This window comes from Frankliniella occidentalis, unplaced genomic scaffold (genome assembly GCF_000697945.3).
Source record: "Frankliniella occidentalis isolate FOCC.00 unplaced genomic scaffold, Focc_3.1 Scaffold5, whole genome shotgun sequence".
In the NCBI taxonomy this organism is placed as follows: Eukaryota; Metazoa; Arthropoda; class Insecta; order Thysanoptera; family Thripidae; genus Frankliniella; species Frankliniella occidentalis.
The window spans coordinates 1,029,309-1,046,305 of record NW_026267135.1 but is presented as its reverse complement, the minus strand read 5'-3'; the positions used below and the strand labels follow the sequence as shown (position 1 = coordinate 1,046,305).

General features: G+C 47.2%; 6 protein-coding genes across 11 annotated transcripts in view; 4 read left to right on the top strand and 2 right to left on the bottom strand.

Moving 5' to 3' along the window:
- Positions 1–672, bottom strand: part of LOC113214282 (single-stranded DNA-binding protein 3) — a gene marked incomplete in the record, with an annotated part of 54,012 nt that extends 53,340 nt beyond the window's left edge. Inside the window, 1 exon segment of the mRNA XM_052269828.1 lies at positions 407–672. Coding sequence (XP_052125788.1) covers positions 407–468 — 62 coding nt within the window.
- Positions 673–1,104: 432 nt separating this feature from the next.
- Positions 1,105–2,943, top strand: LOC113214279 (ubiquitin-like-conjugating enzyme ATG10). 2 transcript variants are annotated; one of them, XM_026433590.2, is made up of 7 exons: positions 1,105–1,363; positions 1,453–1,871; positions 1,982–2,101; positions 2,181–2,298; positions 2,389–2,483; positions 2,565–2,647; positions 2,720–2,943. In XM_026433590.2, the coding sequence occupies exons 2-7, from the start codon at positions 1,770–1,772 to the stop codon at positions 2,814–2,816; spliced, it is 615 nt and encodes a 204-aa protein (XP_026289375.1). In that variant the 5' UTR covers positions 1,105–1,363; positions 1,453–1,769; the 3' UTR covers positions 2,817–2,943. The 2 variants fall into 2 exon arrangements, with proteins under 2 accessions (XP_026289375.1, XP_026289376.1); XM_026433591.2 differs by lacking the exon at positions 1,105–1,363 and having other exon boundaries at positions 1,451–1,871.
- On the bottom strand, positions 2,938–6,755 carry LOC113214278 (small nuclear ribonucleoprotein-associated protein B). 3 transcript variants are annotated; one of them, XM_026433587.2, is made up of 6 exons: positions 6,594–6,755; positions 6,075–6,168; positions 5,724–5,993; positions 5,438–5,611; positions 5,233–5,319; positions 2,938–3,312 (listed from the first exon to the last, which is right to left on the bottom strand). In XM_026433587.2, exons 1-6 carry the CDS (start codon positions 6,594–6,596, stop codon positions 3,290–3,292), a joined length of 651 nt encoding a protein of 216 aa, XP_026289372.1. In that variant the 5' UTR covers positions 6,597–6,755; the 3' UTR covers positions 2,938–3,289. The 3 variants fall into 3 exon arrangements, with proteins under 3 accessions (XP_026289372.1, XP_026289373.1, XP_052125794.1); XM_026433588.2 differs by having other exon boundaries at positions 5,248–5,319; XM_052269834.1 differs by lacking the exon at positions 6,594–6,755 and adding an exon at positions 6,399–6,524.
- A 234-nt stretch (positions 6,756–6,989) lies between these two features.
- Positions 6,990–11,956, top strand: LOC113214280 (serine/arginine repetitive matrix protein 2-like). Its single transcript, XM_052269812.1, has 4 exons — positions 6,990–7,118; positions 7,446–7,520; positions 7,824–8,531; positions 8,604–11,956. Exons 3-4 carry the CDS (start codon positions 7,840–7,842, stop codon positions 11,611–11,613), a joined length of 3,702 nt encoding a protein of 1,233 aa, XP_052125772.1. The 5' UTR covers positions 6,990–7,118; positions 7,446–7,520; positions 7,824–7,839; the 3' UTR covers positions 11,614–11,956.
- Positions 11,957–12,209: 253 nt separating this feature from the next.
- On the top strand, positions 12,210–15,854 carry LOC113214283 (COP9 signalosome complex subunit 1). 2 transcript variants are annotated; one of them, XM_026433595.2, is made up of 12 exons: positions 12,210–12,434; positions 12,723–12,815; positions 12,905–13,086; positions 13,171–13,489; positions 13,571–13,648; positions 13,727–13,962; positions 14,041–14,146; positions 14,230–14,318; positions 14,403–14,532; positions 14,677–14,811; positions 15,080–15,128; positions 15,424–15,854. In XM_026433595.2, the coding sequence occupies exons 1-12, from the start codon at positions 12,399–12,401 to the stop codon at positions 15,483–15,485; spliced, it is 1,515 nt and encodes a 504-aa protein (XP_026289380.1). In that variant the 5' UTR covers positions 12,210–12,398; the 3' UTR covers positions 15,486–15,854. The 2 variants fall into 2 exon arrangements, with proteins under 2 accessions (XP_026289380.1, XP_026289381.1); XM_026433596.2 differs by lacking the exon at positions 15,080–15,128.
- A 450-nt stretch (positions 15,855–16,304) lies between these two features.
- Positions 16,305–16,997, top strand: part of LOC113214172 (SH2 domain-containing protein 3C) — a 113,796-nt gene continuing 113,103 nt past the window's right edge. For both annotated transcript variants that reach the window (XM_052269401.1, XM_052269379.1), the window contains exon 1: positions 16,305–16,783. Coding sequence is in view for 1 of the 2 variants with exons in the window: in XM_052269379.1 (XP_052125339.1) it covers positions 16,738–16,783 (46 nt within the window). In the remaining variant the exon portion in view is untranslated. The remainder of the gene's footprint in view (positions 16,784–16,997) is intronic.

Genomic DNA, 16,997 nt, shown 5'->3' with positions numbered 1-16,997 from the left:
AACTGACGGAACATCTTAAACGTCAGCGTGGGTAATCCGTCCGAAGAATTTTGAGCGCATTTGGGGAAACGTTGTTGGAGACGAAAATCCAGACTTTGACGCACAGCACAGCACTTTGAGGTTAGGAGTCCACATACGTCTTCAGGCGTCACTCGGGCGCAAGCCGGCTGCCTCACCATCGGCGCCGAGCATTTCCACCCAAAAAAATCACGGCGCGATCTCTGGGCGCCAACATTCGTTTTTCTCGTCTCACACTCGACTCCTTTACCAACCCCACGACGCAGCAGAAACCTCGCAAACTCTTTCGGGCGCTCTGCGTGATCACTGCAGAACCCAAACAAAACACTCGCCATTGGTCCTGGCGCGGGGGACGGCCGACGCGATCCGGGGGGAATAAAATACTTACTTTTCGCGTGCTTGGGCATCCGAGGGCACTGTAGAGCCCTTCCCCTTCGCGTACATATTCATTAGCGTCTATCACACACTTGTCAGACAACCAGGACCGATACCGTTCGCGACGTCGAGCATGGCAACATTAGGCTACTTGTCAAACACCAATCTCCCGTACGGCTGCGGCTCATCTGGCACGGCGAGGCGAGCGCGAGCTGAGAGCGCCGAGGAGCCGAGCTGCCTGGCGAGCGGGCAGCGAACGAGCACCTCTCCGCTCGGGCTCGGCTCGGCCCAAGTTTGCGCAAGGGAATGGGGGAGAAGAAGGGGAGGAGGAAGAAAATTGCCGCCCAGGATTGGCTGGCCGCTCTCGGCTTGGCTGTTCCCGCCGCGCGACCCACTCCCCGTCATGGGGTCTCTGCAGGCGCGGGGTATCGCCGCTCCGGGACCGCAGTGCTGCTGACTGGGGGTGTTTTGCAGGTCTCCAGGGAAAAAAACGCTCCTGGAACTCTTTTCAGGCGGGGCGTAATAGCAGTTTGGGGCTAGCGAGCCCGTTGTTTTCGAATAACTCCGGGGAAAGCCCGGCATGGAAGCTTTTTCGCGCTTTTCGCGGGGAGCTTAGCGCTTCAGCCGTGGGGTATGGACGACTCCTGCTGGGGAGTCAGCGCATCGCGTGTATCAGCCGCCGGCACGAGCGCAGGGCGGGAGGTTTGAATTGGGCGGAATTTCGACCGGGTGAAAACTAGACATGAAAGTGACACTCGGGAATGCGACTATGACTGTCTTCATCGGTGACCAAATCCTTTCATTCTCTCATACTCCTACACGTTCGTCAAAACTCAAATCTCAAGGTCTCCAGCATTCATTTAAAAAGGAAATAAAATCTAACCAGATTTCAAGTGCTCTAACCTCAATTGTACTACTAAAAATCGATAAATTTAAATTCAAATAGTAGTACACCACTTGAATGACATTGGTAAAAGTTTGGACCATTACATGATGTAAACAACGCAGTTACGGTAGGAGGCGAGCTACAACTTGTTTTCATGGATATTGTGCTTTCAGATGTGCGTCAATAAGTCTAAGGTTCCGTCACGGTGGCCATTTTGTCACTACCAGATAGCAGGAGCAGAACTGTAACCTGCACGATCACAAGGACCGAACCATCCTTTCTCAAATTTGGAAGTTTGAGTTTCGTCAGGACCTAGCAGCGCTGACAGCCCGAGCCCGTCGGACACTATTTTTAGCGAGGCACGGTGGACCAAGGGCAAAGCAATATTAATAATCAGCATCACAAATGTCGATACTTCGTCGGGCGGAACACCAGAACCGGTCAGTCAACGCAACTGTCAGATCTTCAATATCTTTCGTTTAACGTCAAGATGGGATGGACCATTTCGTGGGAAGAATTCGTGTCATACACAGCCGATTTCATGACAGTTTCAGAGGAAATTTGTGATGGTTGGGTCTGGCAGGGCGACAAGGTATGGAACACAAGATTGTGAGGGAGAACGCACCGCCATCTCAATGTGAACATCTTTAGAGGCGGGCGCTGTTCTTGTTTTGAAATGTGCGCTCATCTGCTTGCTTCTAGGAACGATCGGGGAGTGCATACATCGTGAAGAAAATTCAGCTCCAAATGCCTGCCGACACTTATGATTGCAAACAAGAGACAAATGAAAATTGCGATGACCTATCAGTAGTGGAATTTGAAGTGTGCCATTTCTTCTATGATACAATATTGTATGGTATTGTATAGCAAGTTAGCAATATTAATACAGCATTTATTTCAGGAGTCACACTCAGTGGCAGTTGCGGAGTCAGCTGATTTAGAATGCACTTGGGAATACCACGTATTGTACAGCATCAGCTATGCAACTCCTGTCCTATATTTCAATGCATTCTATAGAGGTGGGTACAAGTTACCATGTTTCACATTATTATATGTATCCAGTTATTACTGCATGTTCAACTTTCCATGAATATTTGCAATTTTAAAAGATGGCAGACTACTACCTTTGGAAGTTATATGGAAGAGGCATGGAACAGAAACTGAAGCTCTCCAACATATGCGCTGGGAGGCTCTCTCACAACAAGTGAGGCAAACAGTCGACTTGCAGAGGATTAGTTAATTAGGTGTATACTTTGAAACTAAGCTGGGAATGTGTCAATTTCAGGAGCATCCAATTCTAAGACGACCGTTTTACCAACTACATCCATGCAAAACAGCTGAGTTTTTGAGCCATCACCTGGGTTCAAGGTAAGTCACCAGAGACCTACATTTTTTCCCAAAAGTAGCAAATGGTAGATGTACTTGAACTTGTTGTTGCAGTTTGAATCCTGTTGTAACATGGCTTAGCAGCATTGGCCGCACAGTTGGACTACACCTTGATAACGAATACAGTAAGTTGGTAAACAAAAATGTCTGAAATAAGACTGAACAATCCTCAAGATCAAATAAATTTCATCTGTGATATTAGCAATTGTGTTATGTTTGATAAAAACAGATAGAAGATGATTTCAGATAAGAGTAAAATACAAAAGAAGCAATTAGAATTAAGAAATTACTTTATTCCTATACTTTGAATTGTTGTAATGTTAAAAACACTATCAATGAGACCGATTTTTCTTTGACTGAACAGCACGCACTTTCACTCACAGACATTCACACTCAAAACACAAAATTATCATTCACAATAGAAACACATTTCTGCATGTTTCGAAAGTAATACAATTATCACATTTGCAACATGAAGTAATGGGTTGCATGGATATCGTTATCATACTTGTTTGTACACTCAATGCATACCACTAAATGTGTAGATTGGATTAAAAATCCAAAGTCCTGTAACTTTGCTTCTGATCTGCTTTTGGCTGCAGATCATCAAGAAGACTCTTGAGTTCAATAAGGTGGCCTTGGAGGTCCTGAAACAATCAATCAATTCATGAATAAGAATAAAATCACATTAATAAAAAGAAAAAGAAAAAAAAAGCCTGATTTCATGAATTGAATTGCCTTAAGCATTAATTCTGACATGATTCTGGTTAAGCTAAACTTTCATGTACAGTAATTGCAGAAAAACATAGATAAGAGTAAACTAATTTTTAAACATGAGGTGATATAATTGTCATGGTCCAATAAAAAAAATTAGTTTCTCTGAAGACTCCAAATAAATGTCTGAAGGCTAAATGAAAGAAGGGTTCACTAAACCATTCTTAGGAAACCATGTATCCCTAATTAATTGTCTCAGTACAAAAAGCAAAGAGACTTTAAGTAAAACTAGGGGATTCAATATACCATTCATAGGAAACCATGGGTGAAATAATTTTCAAACATGGGGCAAAGTAATGGACTATAAGATTTGTAATTTTAGAGACAACTAGATAAGTAAAACAATAGAATGTTTCATGCTTTGGCAAACCCTAGCTAGATGGCTTCAGGAAAAATGTAAAAGCAAGAATCGATCTACCATCCTTAGGAAACCATAAGTGGAAAAATTTCCAAACATGGGGCAAAATGATGGATCTCTAGTTACCTTAAGCAAGTAATGTATCCCTAAATAACTGTCCCAATACAGAAGGCAAAGAGACTTACTGTAAAAATAGGGGTTCAATATACCATTCATAGGAAACCATGAGTGAAATGATTTTCAAACATGGGGCAAAGTAATGGATAAAAAGTTTTTGTAATTTTAAAAACATGAAGTGACACACATGAATGTTTCTCACTCTTACAAACCCTAGATAGATAACTTAAGGAAAAATGTAGAAGCAAGAATCAATCTACCATCCTTAGGAAACCATAAGTGGAAAAATTTCCAAACATGGGGCAAAATGATGGATCTCTAGTCACCTTTAGAATGTAATGTATCCCTAATTAACTGTCTCAATAGAAAAGGCAAAGAGACTTACTGTAAAAATAGGGGTTCAATATACCATTCATAGGAAACCATGAGTGAAATGATTTTCAAACACGGGGCAAAGTAATGGATTAGTGATCTCACGATTTTACAGATGACTTACAGAAGTGTCTCTGTACTTTAAATGTGTTCTGTTTGGCACAAACCCAAGATGACTCTACAGGTTAATCAAAGTGCAATCAGAATTTTATCTCCCATCCTTAGGAAACCATGAGTAAAATAACTTTTTAACACGGGGCAAAATGATGGACTTCAGCACATGATTAAATGTAATGATGTCTACACTATCACTCTTCAGAAAAAGATTTATGGAGTAACCATATGAAATTGGGAATTCAATTCACTATTCACTGAGACCATGTAAGGAATGACATTAAAACACAAAGCAAAGCAATGGATTCCAAATTTTGAGATTTTAGAGAGGACCAGAAGTATGATACTTGTCAATGTTTCTTGCTTTTAAAAACCCTAGATGACTCTAGGAAACAAGTAAAAGCAGGAATCAGTCTACCATCCTTAGGAAACCATGAGTGGAATAATTTCCAAGCATGGGGCAAAATGATGGACAGCGGAAGTGAGCAAAGAGTGATGTTTTGAAAATAGAAGCTTAGCTCTCCTAAAAAACAACTTACTGCTACAAATGCTACCCTTTGAAGGAAATAACATTTCAAACTAACAAAGGGACAAGATAAGCTTTGCTAGATTCACCACTACAAAGTATATAGGAAACGCATGTCTACAAAAAATTGTGATCTTGGAATGTTCTACCACAATTCAATGACTACCCAACTATGACAACAAATCAGGATGAAGTTACTGAGCTTACATCAGGCTTCAAAAGGCACAACCAAAATTGATGCAATAAAGCAATCCACAGAAAATGCAGGCCATTTACAGATACAAAAGCAATCTCAAGCAAACTCACCTCCTCTCATCATACCTGGAGGCATGCCTCTCATTGGTGGTGCGCCCATGGGAGGGCCACCTCGACCCATCATGCCGGGGTGCATGCCTGTAGATGAAATTGTGTTCATTACTAATCTGGTTACTTGGAATCATGTGACATGTAAAAATAATTGAAGACATTATCAGATGGTTTAACCAGTTCTGAAAACAAGTGACAAACTTACCCATCATGCCAGGGGGTGGTCCCATCATGCCAGGTGGCGGCCCGCCCACAGGCATTCTCGGAGGTCCTGGCTGTTGGGGCCTCATCTGCGGTGGGGCTGACACTTGACCGCGACCTCCTGGAGCCATGACTTGGGCAGAGGGTCCTCCAACTCCACGGACTGGACCTTGTAATCCTGTAAAACAAGGTAAGGACAGTTTGTCATGCATAATCACATCCACAGGAAAATTAACTATTTCAAACACATCATGTAAAGTTTTAATGGAATTCAGATAATTGTTTCTCACCAGCAGGAATGCCACCAGCACCTGGGGGGACACCTCTGCCTGCAGCACGACCCATTCCAGGTCCAGGAGCTGCACCAGGCACAGGTACACGAGGAAGTCCCTCTTCTGGTGGTGGGGGGCCTTCAACTGTCATGCACACAATATTTTCACCTCTGAGAAGAACAAACCCTAAGACTCGCTTTTCTTCTCTTTCTGGCTGCTTCTTCTTAGGCTTAATTTTTCTGAACTCTTCGCAGTCTCCTAATATGAGGTTCATGTGCTTGTCAAAGGCTGTATGAACAACAGAAAACAAAACATTGACTATGGTATACCGACCAAAGAAGGTCACGTGAAGGATAAGCAGATACATACCTTTAAAAGTACCAATGAGAGTCCGTGAATCCTGCAGGATAATCCGTACCCTGTAGTTGATATGCTGGAGCATCTTATTATTTTTACTGATCGTCTAAAAACAAAGAGCATCCAAAAAATTATAAGCACAACATAAAAAGAATACACGTAGTCCAAAGTTAAAGTTAACTAATGGAAAACTGGTGAACACTTGATAATAATTTGGATTAACAGATAGAAGGGCCTGTCTAAGAAGGTTAAGGTACTTCAGATGCAAGAATAACAGTTTACTGAAAACTAAAGAGTTCTGACAAGAAAAATAGGAAGAAAAGTTGGGAAACGTACCATAGTAAATGGCAAAGAAAATAATCAGAACATCTAACGAACAGAAACCGGTTAACCTAAAATGCCCGGGCTTGGGTAACTTTGGGAATCGACAAAAAGGTGGTTTAAGAAACGATTTCTCGGCAAAAATTACTGTAACTGTTGACGGCCAAGGTACGGAGCTTTAAACATAACACAACAAACAGAAGAGCTTACCATTTTGACGGCGGATGTTTAACGATTAAATTCGAAAACTAGAAACGACGGCCAAACGACCGGCAAACAATCTTCCCACTTGGCGACTTAATGGCAAGTTGCCGTCGTTGTCCGCAGCTGTTTACTGCGATGCGAGCGCTGCAGTCGCAAGACGGGCTCAAAGCTACCAACCTACATCGTTTCAAAAGACTTCGAACAACACCGACGACATGCTTATCACCTTTAGAATTATATTTAAACTGGAGAAAAACATTATTTCAATTTACTCTCCTCTCAAATTCAATTATTTAACATCTCTGTGGGATTGGCGGCCGATTACAACCAGGAGGACAGGGTGGCTGAGGTGACGGAGAGGAAAACCGCGGTAAGTTGAACATTCTCGAGTCGATCTCGACCCACCCCCTCCGCCCACCCCCACTTTGTTGTTGAGTTGTTTCGGTGCGAAGTGTGCTGTTCCGCCCTAGTGCAAAGCGTGTTGTGTAAAACTTTGTTTATTTTTTGTGACACGAGGTGATACCGGATGAGGTAAGAGGGCAATTCTCGATGAAAGAGACATCATTTGATTATTCCTTTTGATTCAAATCCGTTCTGATGTATTTTTGATCTACATGGGGGCTCTATGACTGCCTCATAACCTCCCCACTCTTGCTTGTACGCAACCGTGTCTCGTTCATTTCGACTTGATTGCATCGTGTTCTTGGTCATGTCTTGAATTTTTGAGTACGTAGCATTTAAGTTGCTGAGGCTTCGTTTCGGTACGCAGAAGCTTTGTTCGTCCTTTGTTGGACTTGTCGTTTGCAGGGTTTTGTTGTCTTTGCGAGCCTCTAGCTTAGCAGTGTATTTTCTTTTCAGATCGGATTGTTTAACGCACGTTTCGGAGTTTCCTGTCCTCGCGTGCCAGCCGGGGAGCTGTCGCTGAGTAAGCAGGTGGGTGAAACACGAGTGTGTGCTTTTTTAATGGGGTTTGTAGTGTGTGCCCCTCGGACCTGTTGAGCGCGGCTGGGGAATAGGGGGCTGAGCAGCTGATAGGCAGCTTCGAGAGAACTCGTTCGCGGGGGAGAAATGCTAATAAACAGGACATCGCGAAAACCGGGAGGGTTGGGCAGGTTGTGTCAGGGGGGAAGAGAGAGGTTTGTGTTTTGATAAGAGGCAGATGGGAGGGGGAGGAGGGGGAGCATGAAGCGCACCCGACACTGCATCCTGCTGACGCCATGCCATTCCTGTCTGCAGGTTATGCTTGATCATCATGGGGAAGAAGCGAGGTGCGACGACCAGGGCCTCGAGGGCCCCCAAGCGGCCGGTGCGCGCGCGCCCCCCTGCTCGCGGCGCCCGCGGCGCCCGGGGCGCGCCTAAGCAGCGCCGCCACTCTCCCGTGCTGCCTCCGCGGCGCCGCTCACCATCCGGGCCGAGGACGCCGTCGCGCTCGCCAGCGCCGCCCAGGTCGCCGTCGCCGCCGCGGCGCCGAGTCCCCGTGGGCCCGCGGACGCCGCCGGGCACGCCGCCGAAGACGCCGCCGCCGACGTCGTCGCCACCGAGGACGCCTTCGCCGTCGCGAGCCAGCCGGCGCGACGCCGAGCGGAGGGGCAGCCGTCGGCGCCAGCGCTCGAGGTCCCCGAACAGGAGTCGGAGCAGGAGCCACCACCGCGACATCCATCTCCACCAGGACGCGGCCGGCCGCGACAAGAGTCGAGAGCGCCTCGGGGAAGACGTCGGCGCCTGCGATGTAAATGACCGTCTGCGCCCCAACCCACCCCTGGTCGCGGTGCACCTCCCAACCTCGTCGTCCGCCCAAACCTCTTCGTCCACCTCTACCTTGGCGTCCACCTCTACCTTGGCGTCTACTTCTACCTTGGCGTCTACTTCTACCTTGGCGTCTACCTCTATATTGGCGTCTACCTCTACCTTGGCGTCTACCTCTACCTTGGCGTCTACCTCTACCTTGGCGTCTACTTCTACCTTGGCGTCTACTTCTACCTTGGCGTCTACCTCTATATTGGCGTCTACCTCTACCTTGGCGTCTACCTCTACCTTGGCGTCTACCTCTACCTTGGCATCTATCTCTACATCGGCGCCCGCTCCTACATTGGCGCCCACGTCGGCGCCCGCCCCCGCCCCTGCCCCGGAGACGGACGCCTGCTTCGCGTGGCCCCCGCCACCCCCCGTCGGCGGCCTGCAGCTGGGCGGTGCTCCCCCTGGACCCGGGGCGCAGCGGGACGAGATGGACCTTTGGGAGCCCAGGACGACCCACTACTCGCGGGAGCGGTACCGCCCCCGGGGCCCGGACCCGTCGGGGTACTCCTACCCCCCGCCCGGGTACCCTGCGCTGCCGCCGCCGCCGCCCCGGGCGCTCATGGCCGCGCCTGTGCAGCCGCCCCTGCTCACCTCGCCAGGGTATTCGGGACACGGCGTCCCGTGGTCCCCGCCCCAGCAGCACTACCCACCGGCTCACCACTACCGGCAGGACCCCGGCTACCCCCTCCACCCCCCGGAGCCCGCCTACCGCGGGTACCAGACAGACTACCCTCGACCGGGGCCGTCGAGGTACTACCCCGAGCCGACCCCAGAGTACCACCTCGACAGACGCCCGTACTCTCAGTTTCCGCAGAACCATCTGCGGGACCATGCTGAGGCTCGCCTCCGTCGTGACCCCCTGCCCTACCCCCTAGCCCCCTACTATGAAGCTCCCCGACACCCCCGTGACGCCAGCCGCGGGCCGCCGACCCGGGAGGCGTGGCTCTACCCCGAGGAACTCGCCGAGAGACACGGGCGCCCCGCCGAGCACCTGCAGGCCGACCCGGGACCACGCCACGCGCCGCCCCTCCCCAAGCAACGAAAGGCGAAGCGCCCGAAGGCTCAGCAGAAGGCCAAGGGGCAGCTCCCGCCGCCCGGCGCCCTGGCCCAGCCGCCCTGGGTCCCCGACCACTACAACATACCCGGGAACCCCCGCGTCTCCCGCCCGGGACACGAGCCCGCCTTCGACGAGGTGCCCTGTCACGTGGCCAACTTCCAGGCTGGGCCTCGCCGTCGGCCATCCCCACGACCGCACCTCGAGGACTTCACCGAGGACGTCGAGTGCGTGCGCGGGCAGGGCTCGTTCCAGGACTATGACGAGGAGCCCGTCCAGCGCCAAGCAACCGGCCTCAAGTCACCGCTGGGCTGCGTCCTGGTGCGGGGAGGGTCGGGCACCTCCTACGAGAGGCACAGCCTCGTGCTGAAGCCGACCGGCATGCAGCAAGCCGAGGGCCACGAGCGCGAGCCCGACCTCCGGGTAGCGCTGTCGCGGAACAGGCCCGGCGAAGTCCACGACCGTCGCGAAGCGCTCCCGCTGGGCGTCAAACACGAGCCCGACCTTCGCGAAGCCCTGTCACGGAACAAGCCCGGGGAAGTCCACGACCGCCGCGACGCTCTGCCGCGGAACAAGCTAGAAGTCCACGAACGGCGCGAAGCCCTGCCGCGGAACAAGCCCAGCGAAGTACACGACCGCCGCGAAGCGCTCTTCCTGGGCGCCAAGCAAGAGCCCGACCTGCGGGAATCCCTGTCGCGGAACAAGCCTGGCGAAGTCCACAACCTACGTGGCGAAGCGCTCTCACTCGGCGTCAAGCAAGAGCCCGACCTGCGGGAAGCTCTGTCGCGGAACAAGCCCGTCGAAGTCCACGAGCGCCGCGAAGCGCTGACGCTGGGCACCAAGCAAGAGCCCGACCTGCGGGAAGCGTTGTCGCGGAACAAGCCCGGGGAAGTCCATGACCTTCGGGAGGCACTCTCGCTTAAAGCCGCGGGCGAGGCCCACCAGCATGACCTACGCGAAGCGCTTAGCCTGAAGCAGACCCTCGCCCGCAAGCCGGGTGACCTTGACCTCCGCGAATCTCTTTCGCGGAAACACGCTGCTGACGTCGACCTGCGGATTTCGCTTCGCACACCTTGCGAAGGCCCTGATCTCCGGGCGACGCTCAGCCGGAAGAAAGCCTTGGACGACTTGCGCAGCACTTTGGATAAGAAACGATCCCCAGTGAAGCTGCCACCAGTAGTCGTCCCCGACGGCGAGTCCTCGCAAGAAGACCAGCCGCCGACCCCTCCTCCATCGCCCGACCTGGCGGCCGCCCCCGCGCCCTCAACTGCACCTCCACCCGCGCCCGCCACCGCGCCCTCGCCGGCCACCGCGCCCTCGCCGGCCACCGCGCCCTCGCCCGCCACCGCGCCCTCGCCGGCCACCGCGCCCTCGCCGCGCACCCCCTCTGGTACACCCCCGTCCACGACGGAGACGTCTGGGCAGTCCGCGTCCTCCGGGCCCACTCACCGAACACCCCCGCATACGCCTCAGAACAGCCCGGCATGCGTCGCAGAAGGGACGCCGGAACACTGTGTGTCACCAAACGAGGCTGGAGAAGCCCATGAGGACCCTGGCTTGCTTCTCACGCTTGCAAGTGAGCTGAAGGAGATACTCGAAGACTATGAGATGGTGGAAGGAGCAAACCTAAATGACCCCCCCGACATTTCATCAGGGCAAAATTCATGTCCTACATTGGTAAAGTCGCCAGTTAACTTTGACCTCTTTCCCTTTAGGAAAAGAGCGAGTGACTTTTTTAATGAGATGGTAGTTAGTACGGAGGAGCTGAAAGCAACTCCCACCCCTCCACCCAGCCCGTCACATACAGGTAATTATGACTATAATCGTTCCACAGAATGGGTTCGACAGGTGGATAATTTTCTTGCTGCATTGAGATACGAGGTAGAGTCATCAGAAAATGAACTAGCTGACCTAGTAGAAGCCCCTGCTAATACAATTTCTGATATTAAACAACGGCTACGGAAGAGAAGTGCTGTAGTGTCATACTCTTTAGTCAAACGAAAGAAGAGGCTCAATTCCAAGAAAGACGTTGTCCCTAAGAAAACTAAAAAAGTTGTACCTCAAGCAAAGCGATGTTTGGTCATGAAAACTGAGAAAGCATCAAGCAGCTCAGAAGATGACTTGCCACTTATGGAAAGGCTAAAAAAAAAGCAGTCCGTTCAATTAAGTAGTTAGACAAATATGTAGTCTAAAACTTGTTTTTCTGTTTAATTTCTATTTCTACAAGTTGTGTTTTAGTTATTGTATTAATTAATTTTTATTACCTCAAAATATTTGAATTGAATTTATTAGTTATGTTGTATGTATCTAAAATATGTTATTTTAGTGCCAATACATTTTTTGTTTTAACTTTAGTATTAAAGTGTCGTTGGATTATATTGATCCAATAATCATGTTTGAAAAAATAAGAAGCCATACCATCTGAAATGCTTTTTCACCATCTGTGTAGTGGAAAACGAAGAGAAAATGATCATCTGTATGATGTCAGCTGTTAATAAAAAGAATTTCAATGAGGAAATTTATGTGCACTATCATCTACCATCACTCCCTTTTACACTATGAGCAAACAAAGAAAAAGATGCTTGTTGAGATGAACGCAGTAATTTGTTTAAAATAGAAAGACATGCCTGCCTAAAGTGCCAGTAAAAAATAAACCAAAGAAAAATCTCTTTACTTGCCAAGATTTAGAAGGTATAAATTTGAAACACTTAAAAAAGCCGCGGTTTACTCTCGGCTGCGTCTGAAACCCGCTACAGTGTTTTGTTTGGCAGCTGAATCCGGACGTAGTTGTTTTCGCCGTCGCTGACTGACATGATTGATTCCGGTGCTGCTGGGAAGAGGTTAATTTGTTGAACACTGGCAATGAAACATTTTTTGCATTGCCGCTAGTTCAAGTTGGAAATTGAGCTGCATCAGCTAGTTGGGCTCAGAGTCATCATATGTTTATAGGACACTGAAAGATGACGCTGCCGCAACTGTTACCAATGGCTTATCAGGTAGGTGAAGGCTTGTGTTCAGATCATGATGTTTAAACGATGCTGTCTCAAATACATCGAAAAATATCAAGAACTTGTTTCACTTTATATTTTACTGAGTTTTGGTGGGGTTGTGTGACCATCACTTTTCTCTCAGATCAAAGGGGAAATTCCTAACCTCCCCGACTCCCGGCAATGATGTTAAGATGTGTTTGTTATTGTCTACTTTAGACTGCCATTTCTACATTGTTTGTGCGTTCTTCAGATTAAATTAGCCAATAATTGCAATTTGATTTTTCTTCTCGCTAGGGTGGTGTCGAGCCTATGCAAGTAGATGCACCTCCAGAAGATAATGACAATTCAAACGAAGAAGAATTCTACATCGTCAGAAATCCAACTTTGGTCAGTAAAATCTCCCAGTTTATGCCAGTCTGAAATTGTGTTGGCAAGCTTTCCTGATTCATCTTGTTTTTGTTACAAATTATTTTAAGGATTTGGAGACATACGCCAATAGTTACAAAAGCTTAGCAAGACTTCACCGGTTAATGTTCATCGCTACCCATTGCCCTTCAATGAGAGTAGAGGCGCTAAAGATGGCTATACAATATGTCATGGGGACATATAATGTAACACTTTATCAGCAACTTCATAAAAAGCTCCAGGAAACAGTTGGGTATGTATTGGTCAAGTAATAGAGACCCTCTAAAATTATTAAGGTTTGGTTAATTCTAATTTATACATATTTAATCATTTTCAGACCAAGTTCTGCTGCCAATCTACCAGATGTTGCTGGTGGAGGTGCTCAGTCAACATCGCAGGATATACCCGCTTTTGATATTCATTGGGTAGAATCTAAGTCAAAGAAAGCTGCTTTAAAATTGGAAAAGCTGGATACTGATTTAAAGAATTACAAAAGCAATTCTATCAAAGAAAGCATAAGAAGAGGTCATGATGACTTAGGAGATCATTATTTGGATTGTGGAGATTTGTCCAATGCCTTGAAATGCTACTCTAGGGCCAGGGACTATTGCACATCTGGCAAGCATGTGGTCAATATGTGTTTGAATGTTATTAAGGTGAGATAAGGTTATGTATTTTGGCAATCAGTTAGTTTTGGAAAGTGGGAATCCAAATTGATCTTTCAATTTAAATTTCAGGTCAGTGTCTACTTGAAAAACTGGTCCCATGTTCTTAGTTTCATCAACAAAGCAGAAGCTACCCCTGATTTTTCAGAGGTAAGATCCGTTAATTCTTTATTTATTTTTCTTTAATTTTCCAGCTATACAGTTATTATTTTCAACTCTTGTTTTCAGGTGCATGGCAAAGATAGTAATCAAACCATCATGACTCGGCTGAAGTGTGCTGCTGGTTTGGCACACCTTGCCACAAAGATGTACAAACCAGCTGCCAAACATTTCCTGCAAGCAAATTTAGATCATTGTGATTTCCCCGAACTTCTTTCTCCAAACAATGTAGCAATGTATGGTGGGTTGTGCGCGCTTGCTACATATGATCGAAATGAATTGCAAAAGAATGTAATTTTCAGCAGGTGGGATTAAAATGCAAACTATGTGCACAATTGGCATTTCTTTACAATTTTTTTATCTATCTTCTTTGTTTTTCCCAGCTCATTCAAACTGTTTCTGGAGCTGGAGCCTCAACTTCGTGATATTATCTTCAAATTTTATGAATCCAAATATGCATCTTGTTTGAAACTTTTAGATGAAATTAAGGTTGTAATTGAAATATTAAGGATTGTGACAAACGTTTTACCCATGATCATAACATTAATTCTTTTTTTACATTCCTATTTTAGGAGAATCTTCTGCTTGACATGTATTTAGCACCACATGTTAACACACTTTATTCTCAAATTCGTAATAGAGCTCTTATCCAATATTTCAGGTAAAAAGAATTTGAAGTGCACTCATATTTGTTGAATTTTTATACTCTGTGTGTGGTATTTTTTTTACCTATTTTTGTTTGCAGCCCATACTTGTCAGCTGACATGCGGAAGATGGCTAGTGCACTGAACACATCTGTTCATGCTTTGGAAGATGAATTGATGCAACTTATCTTGGACGGACAAATTCAGGCAAGAATTGATTCACACAACAAGGTAAAGTGCAATTGCTTTAAAGAATCTATGGCATTTTGGAGGGAAAATTATTGTTAATTACAAAGTATATTTCAAGCTTTGTATCTTGGCACAAATTAGTCTGTCATGTGTTATTCCAATTTTTTGTTTCTACTTTTCTTCCAGATTTTATATGCTAAGGATGCTGATCAGCGAAGCTCTACCTTTGAGCGATCCATTATGATGGGTCAAGAATATCAACGGCGCACCAGAATGCTTATTCTTCGCTCTGCTATGTTAAAAAATCACATCCATGTGAAGGTAATGAGCATTTAATATCTATTTGAGAAATCTCATCTTGTCCATACTATGAATTTGGTGTTTCTATGAAGAATGTAAGATGTAGGCTGCAAAGTTTATTGGATAACTTCTCCAACACTGTTTTGTTAAGCTTAATCTCTTGCTATGTTTTGATTACACTTATTCTCCTCTTTGTTTTCATCCTTTTGAGGAGATATGATATGTGTGTATCACCTCTTTCCTTCCTAAAGAAAGAAATTTAAAATATTGGTGGTGTGGTGTGTTTCAGAGCACCACAGGCCGTGAGACTGGCCAGTCTGGAGATGCCGCTCAAAGTGGTAAAATTGGCATTTTCCTGTAGTAGCTTTTACTTCAAGCTTGGCTTTAAATACTCCCCTTTCCAAAATCTATCCACCTATATATGCTTGTTGCACCATTATGCCTTTTAGAATTAAATAAATGCAAACAATGCAGTGAACACCATGTTCTTAAAAACACTCGTACATTAAAAATAACTTCCTGTCCCTCCAAGGCATGTCAATGGTCTATGTATAAATTATGCACAACACATGCTAGATTTTGATTTGATATTTGGTTATTTGTTGATGTAACCTTTACGTGCTTGTTTTGCAGAGTCCACAACGGGACAGCGGGCAGGCAGGGGAGATATCAGTCACTCCGGGGAACAGCAGTAGCACCAATGGTGGTGCTGATGTCATGTGCTGACAGCTGACTGCTCACTCAAGACTTTGTTGCTGGATTTCAAGTTCTTTAGCTTAATTTATGACTAAATTCTCTGATCTGAGCCCTCAATCTAATACACCTCTCCCCCTTTTGTTTTTGAAAATGTTATTAGCTGTGCGAATAATTTTCTAAGCCTTATTGTTGTCCGTAAGCCTTATTCATTGTGTATCAATCAGTGTAAATATAGTACTGTAATACTTTTAACCTTATCACAGTTAAATTCCTGAACTTTTGTTGAGCTTCAATTTTTCATAAAATTTTATAGTACCATCTATTTAAGAAATTTATGAATAAATATGTGATGCTGTGAATAACAATAATTTGTCTTCTGATATTTATTGCTGTACTTGCCACGCTGTCCGAAAATTTTCAAATTGTCGAAAGCTATGAGGAACTGTTACCTTTGGGTAGAGACAGTCACTGGGGTGTCTAAAAATCACAAAAGGAACGATTAAACAACCCTCTCGTAGGTCCTTTACCTACTTGTCTCCGCGAGCGCATCCATCGGCTTAGGGTTGAAAGAAGCCCTGGAAAGTTTCCTATAAAACGGAAAATTTCCGGGAAAAATGGGAAAATTTTCCCAGACTATTAAAGTTTTCCGTTATTTTCCGGAAAATTTTGGATATTTCCAACCCTACTTCGGCCCGTTCACCCCACTTGCGGCGCAGCACCACCCCCTCCGCCGCCACGCCACGCCACCCCCACTACGCCCCTCTCTGGGCGCGCGCAGGACCGGCGGCCGGCGCCCGCCGCGCCCCGCCAGTCGCTGCCTGCCCGTGGCCCCTGCAACGCGTTCGCTCCGTCGCACGGTGACGGAGCCTTTGCCGCCGCGGTCGCGCCCGTCACGTCGCGGTTTCGGTTCGCGACGCGTGTCGTTCCGTGTATAAACCGCGAAGTTTGCGTGCGCGCGCGTGCCGCCGTGTGAAAAGTGTCAGTGTGATCAAAAGTGCAGCCTAATTTGGCGGGAATTCCGTGGAAATTGTGCGAGCTTGTGCCTACTGTCGCACCTGTCAGTGTCCGCTGTTCGAGCCCGGCTCAGAAGCACTCAGAAAACCCGCAGTGTGACCGCTGTCCCCAAAGTGTCGTGCACGACGAGGAAACAAGGGTCGTGTGCGCCCCTAACCCTTAACCCCTAACCCCCATCACAGTCGCCTCCAATGGCGCGCTAAAGTTCAAGAGGACTCTCATCAGCTCAACGCGACCATGGGCAAGAGCGGCAGCAAGCTCAAGTCCAAGAACCGGAGCCAGAGTGAGTAGTAGCTGTCTATTTTACCTGTACGTCTGACGAACTTGAGCGATAGATTCCAACCACGCACCAAACCATATGTCGGTCGCACCTCCTCCCGCGCCTCATCCTGTGCCTTGTTTCGTCTCCGGTTGGATTGGAGTTGTTGGATTTCGGTGTTTTGGTCGCTAGCTTTTATGGGAGAGGAGTTGGCCAGGTGGGTAGGGAGGGGGGGAGG

Coding starts and splice junctions, on each gene's coding strand:
- LOC113214283 (XM_026433595.2), top strand. CDS start 12,399: ATGACGCTGCCGCAACTGTTACCAATGGCTTATCAG. Junction 12,435..12,722: donor TGTTACCAATGGCTTATCAG/GTAGGTGAAGGC, acceptor TCTTCTCGCTAG/GGTGGTGTCGAGCCTATGCA. Junction 12,816..12,904: donor TCGTCAGAAATCCAACTTTG/GTCAGTAAAATC, acceptor AATTATTTTAAG/GATTTGGAGACATACGCCAA.
- LOC113214279 (XM_026433590.2), top strand. CDS start 1,770: ATGGGATGGACCATTTCGTGGGAAGAATTCGTGTCATACACAGCCGAT. Junction 2,102..2,180: donor TATCAGTAGTGGAATTTGAA/GTGTGCCATTTC, acceptor CATTTATTTCAG/GAGTCACACTCAGTGGCAGT. Junction 2,648..2,719: donor AGCCATCACCTGGGTTCAAG/GTAAGTCACCAG, acceptor TTGTTGTTGCAG/TTTGAATCCTGTTGTAACAT.
- LOC113214278 (XM_026433587.2), bottom strand. Junction 5,994..6,074: donor TCTCATTGGTACTTTTAAAG/GTATGTATCTGC, acceptor TTGTTCATACAG/CCTTTGACAAGCACATGAAC. Junction 5,320..5,437: donor ACCACCCCCTGGCATGATGG/GTAAGTTTGTCA, acceptor TTTCATCTACAG/GCATGCACCCCGGCATGATG.
- LOC113214280 (XM_052269812.1), top strand. CDS start 7,840: ATGGGGAAGAAGCGAGGTGCGACGACCAGGGCCTCGAGGGCCCCCAAG. Junction 8,532..8,603: donor ACCTTGGCGTCTACCTCTAC/CTTGGCGTCTAC, acceptor GTCTACCTCTAC/CTTGGCGTCTACCTCTACCT.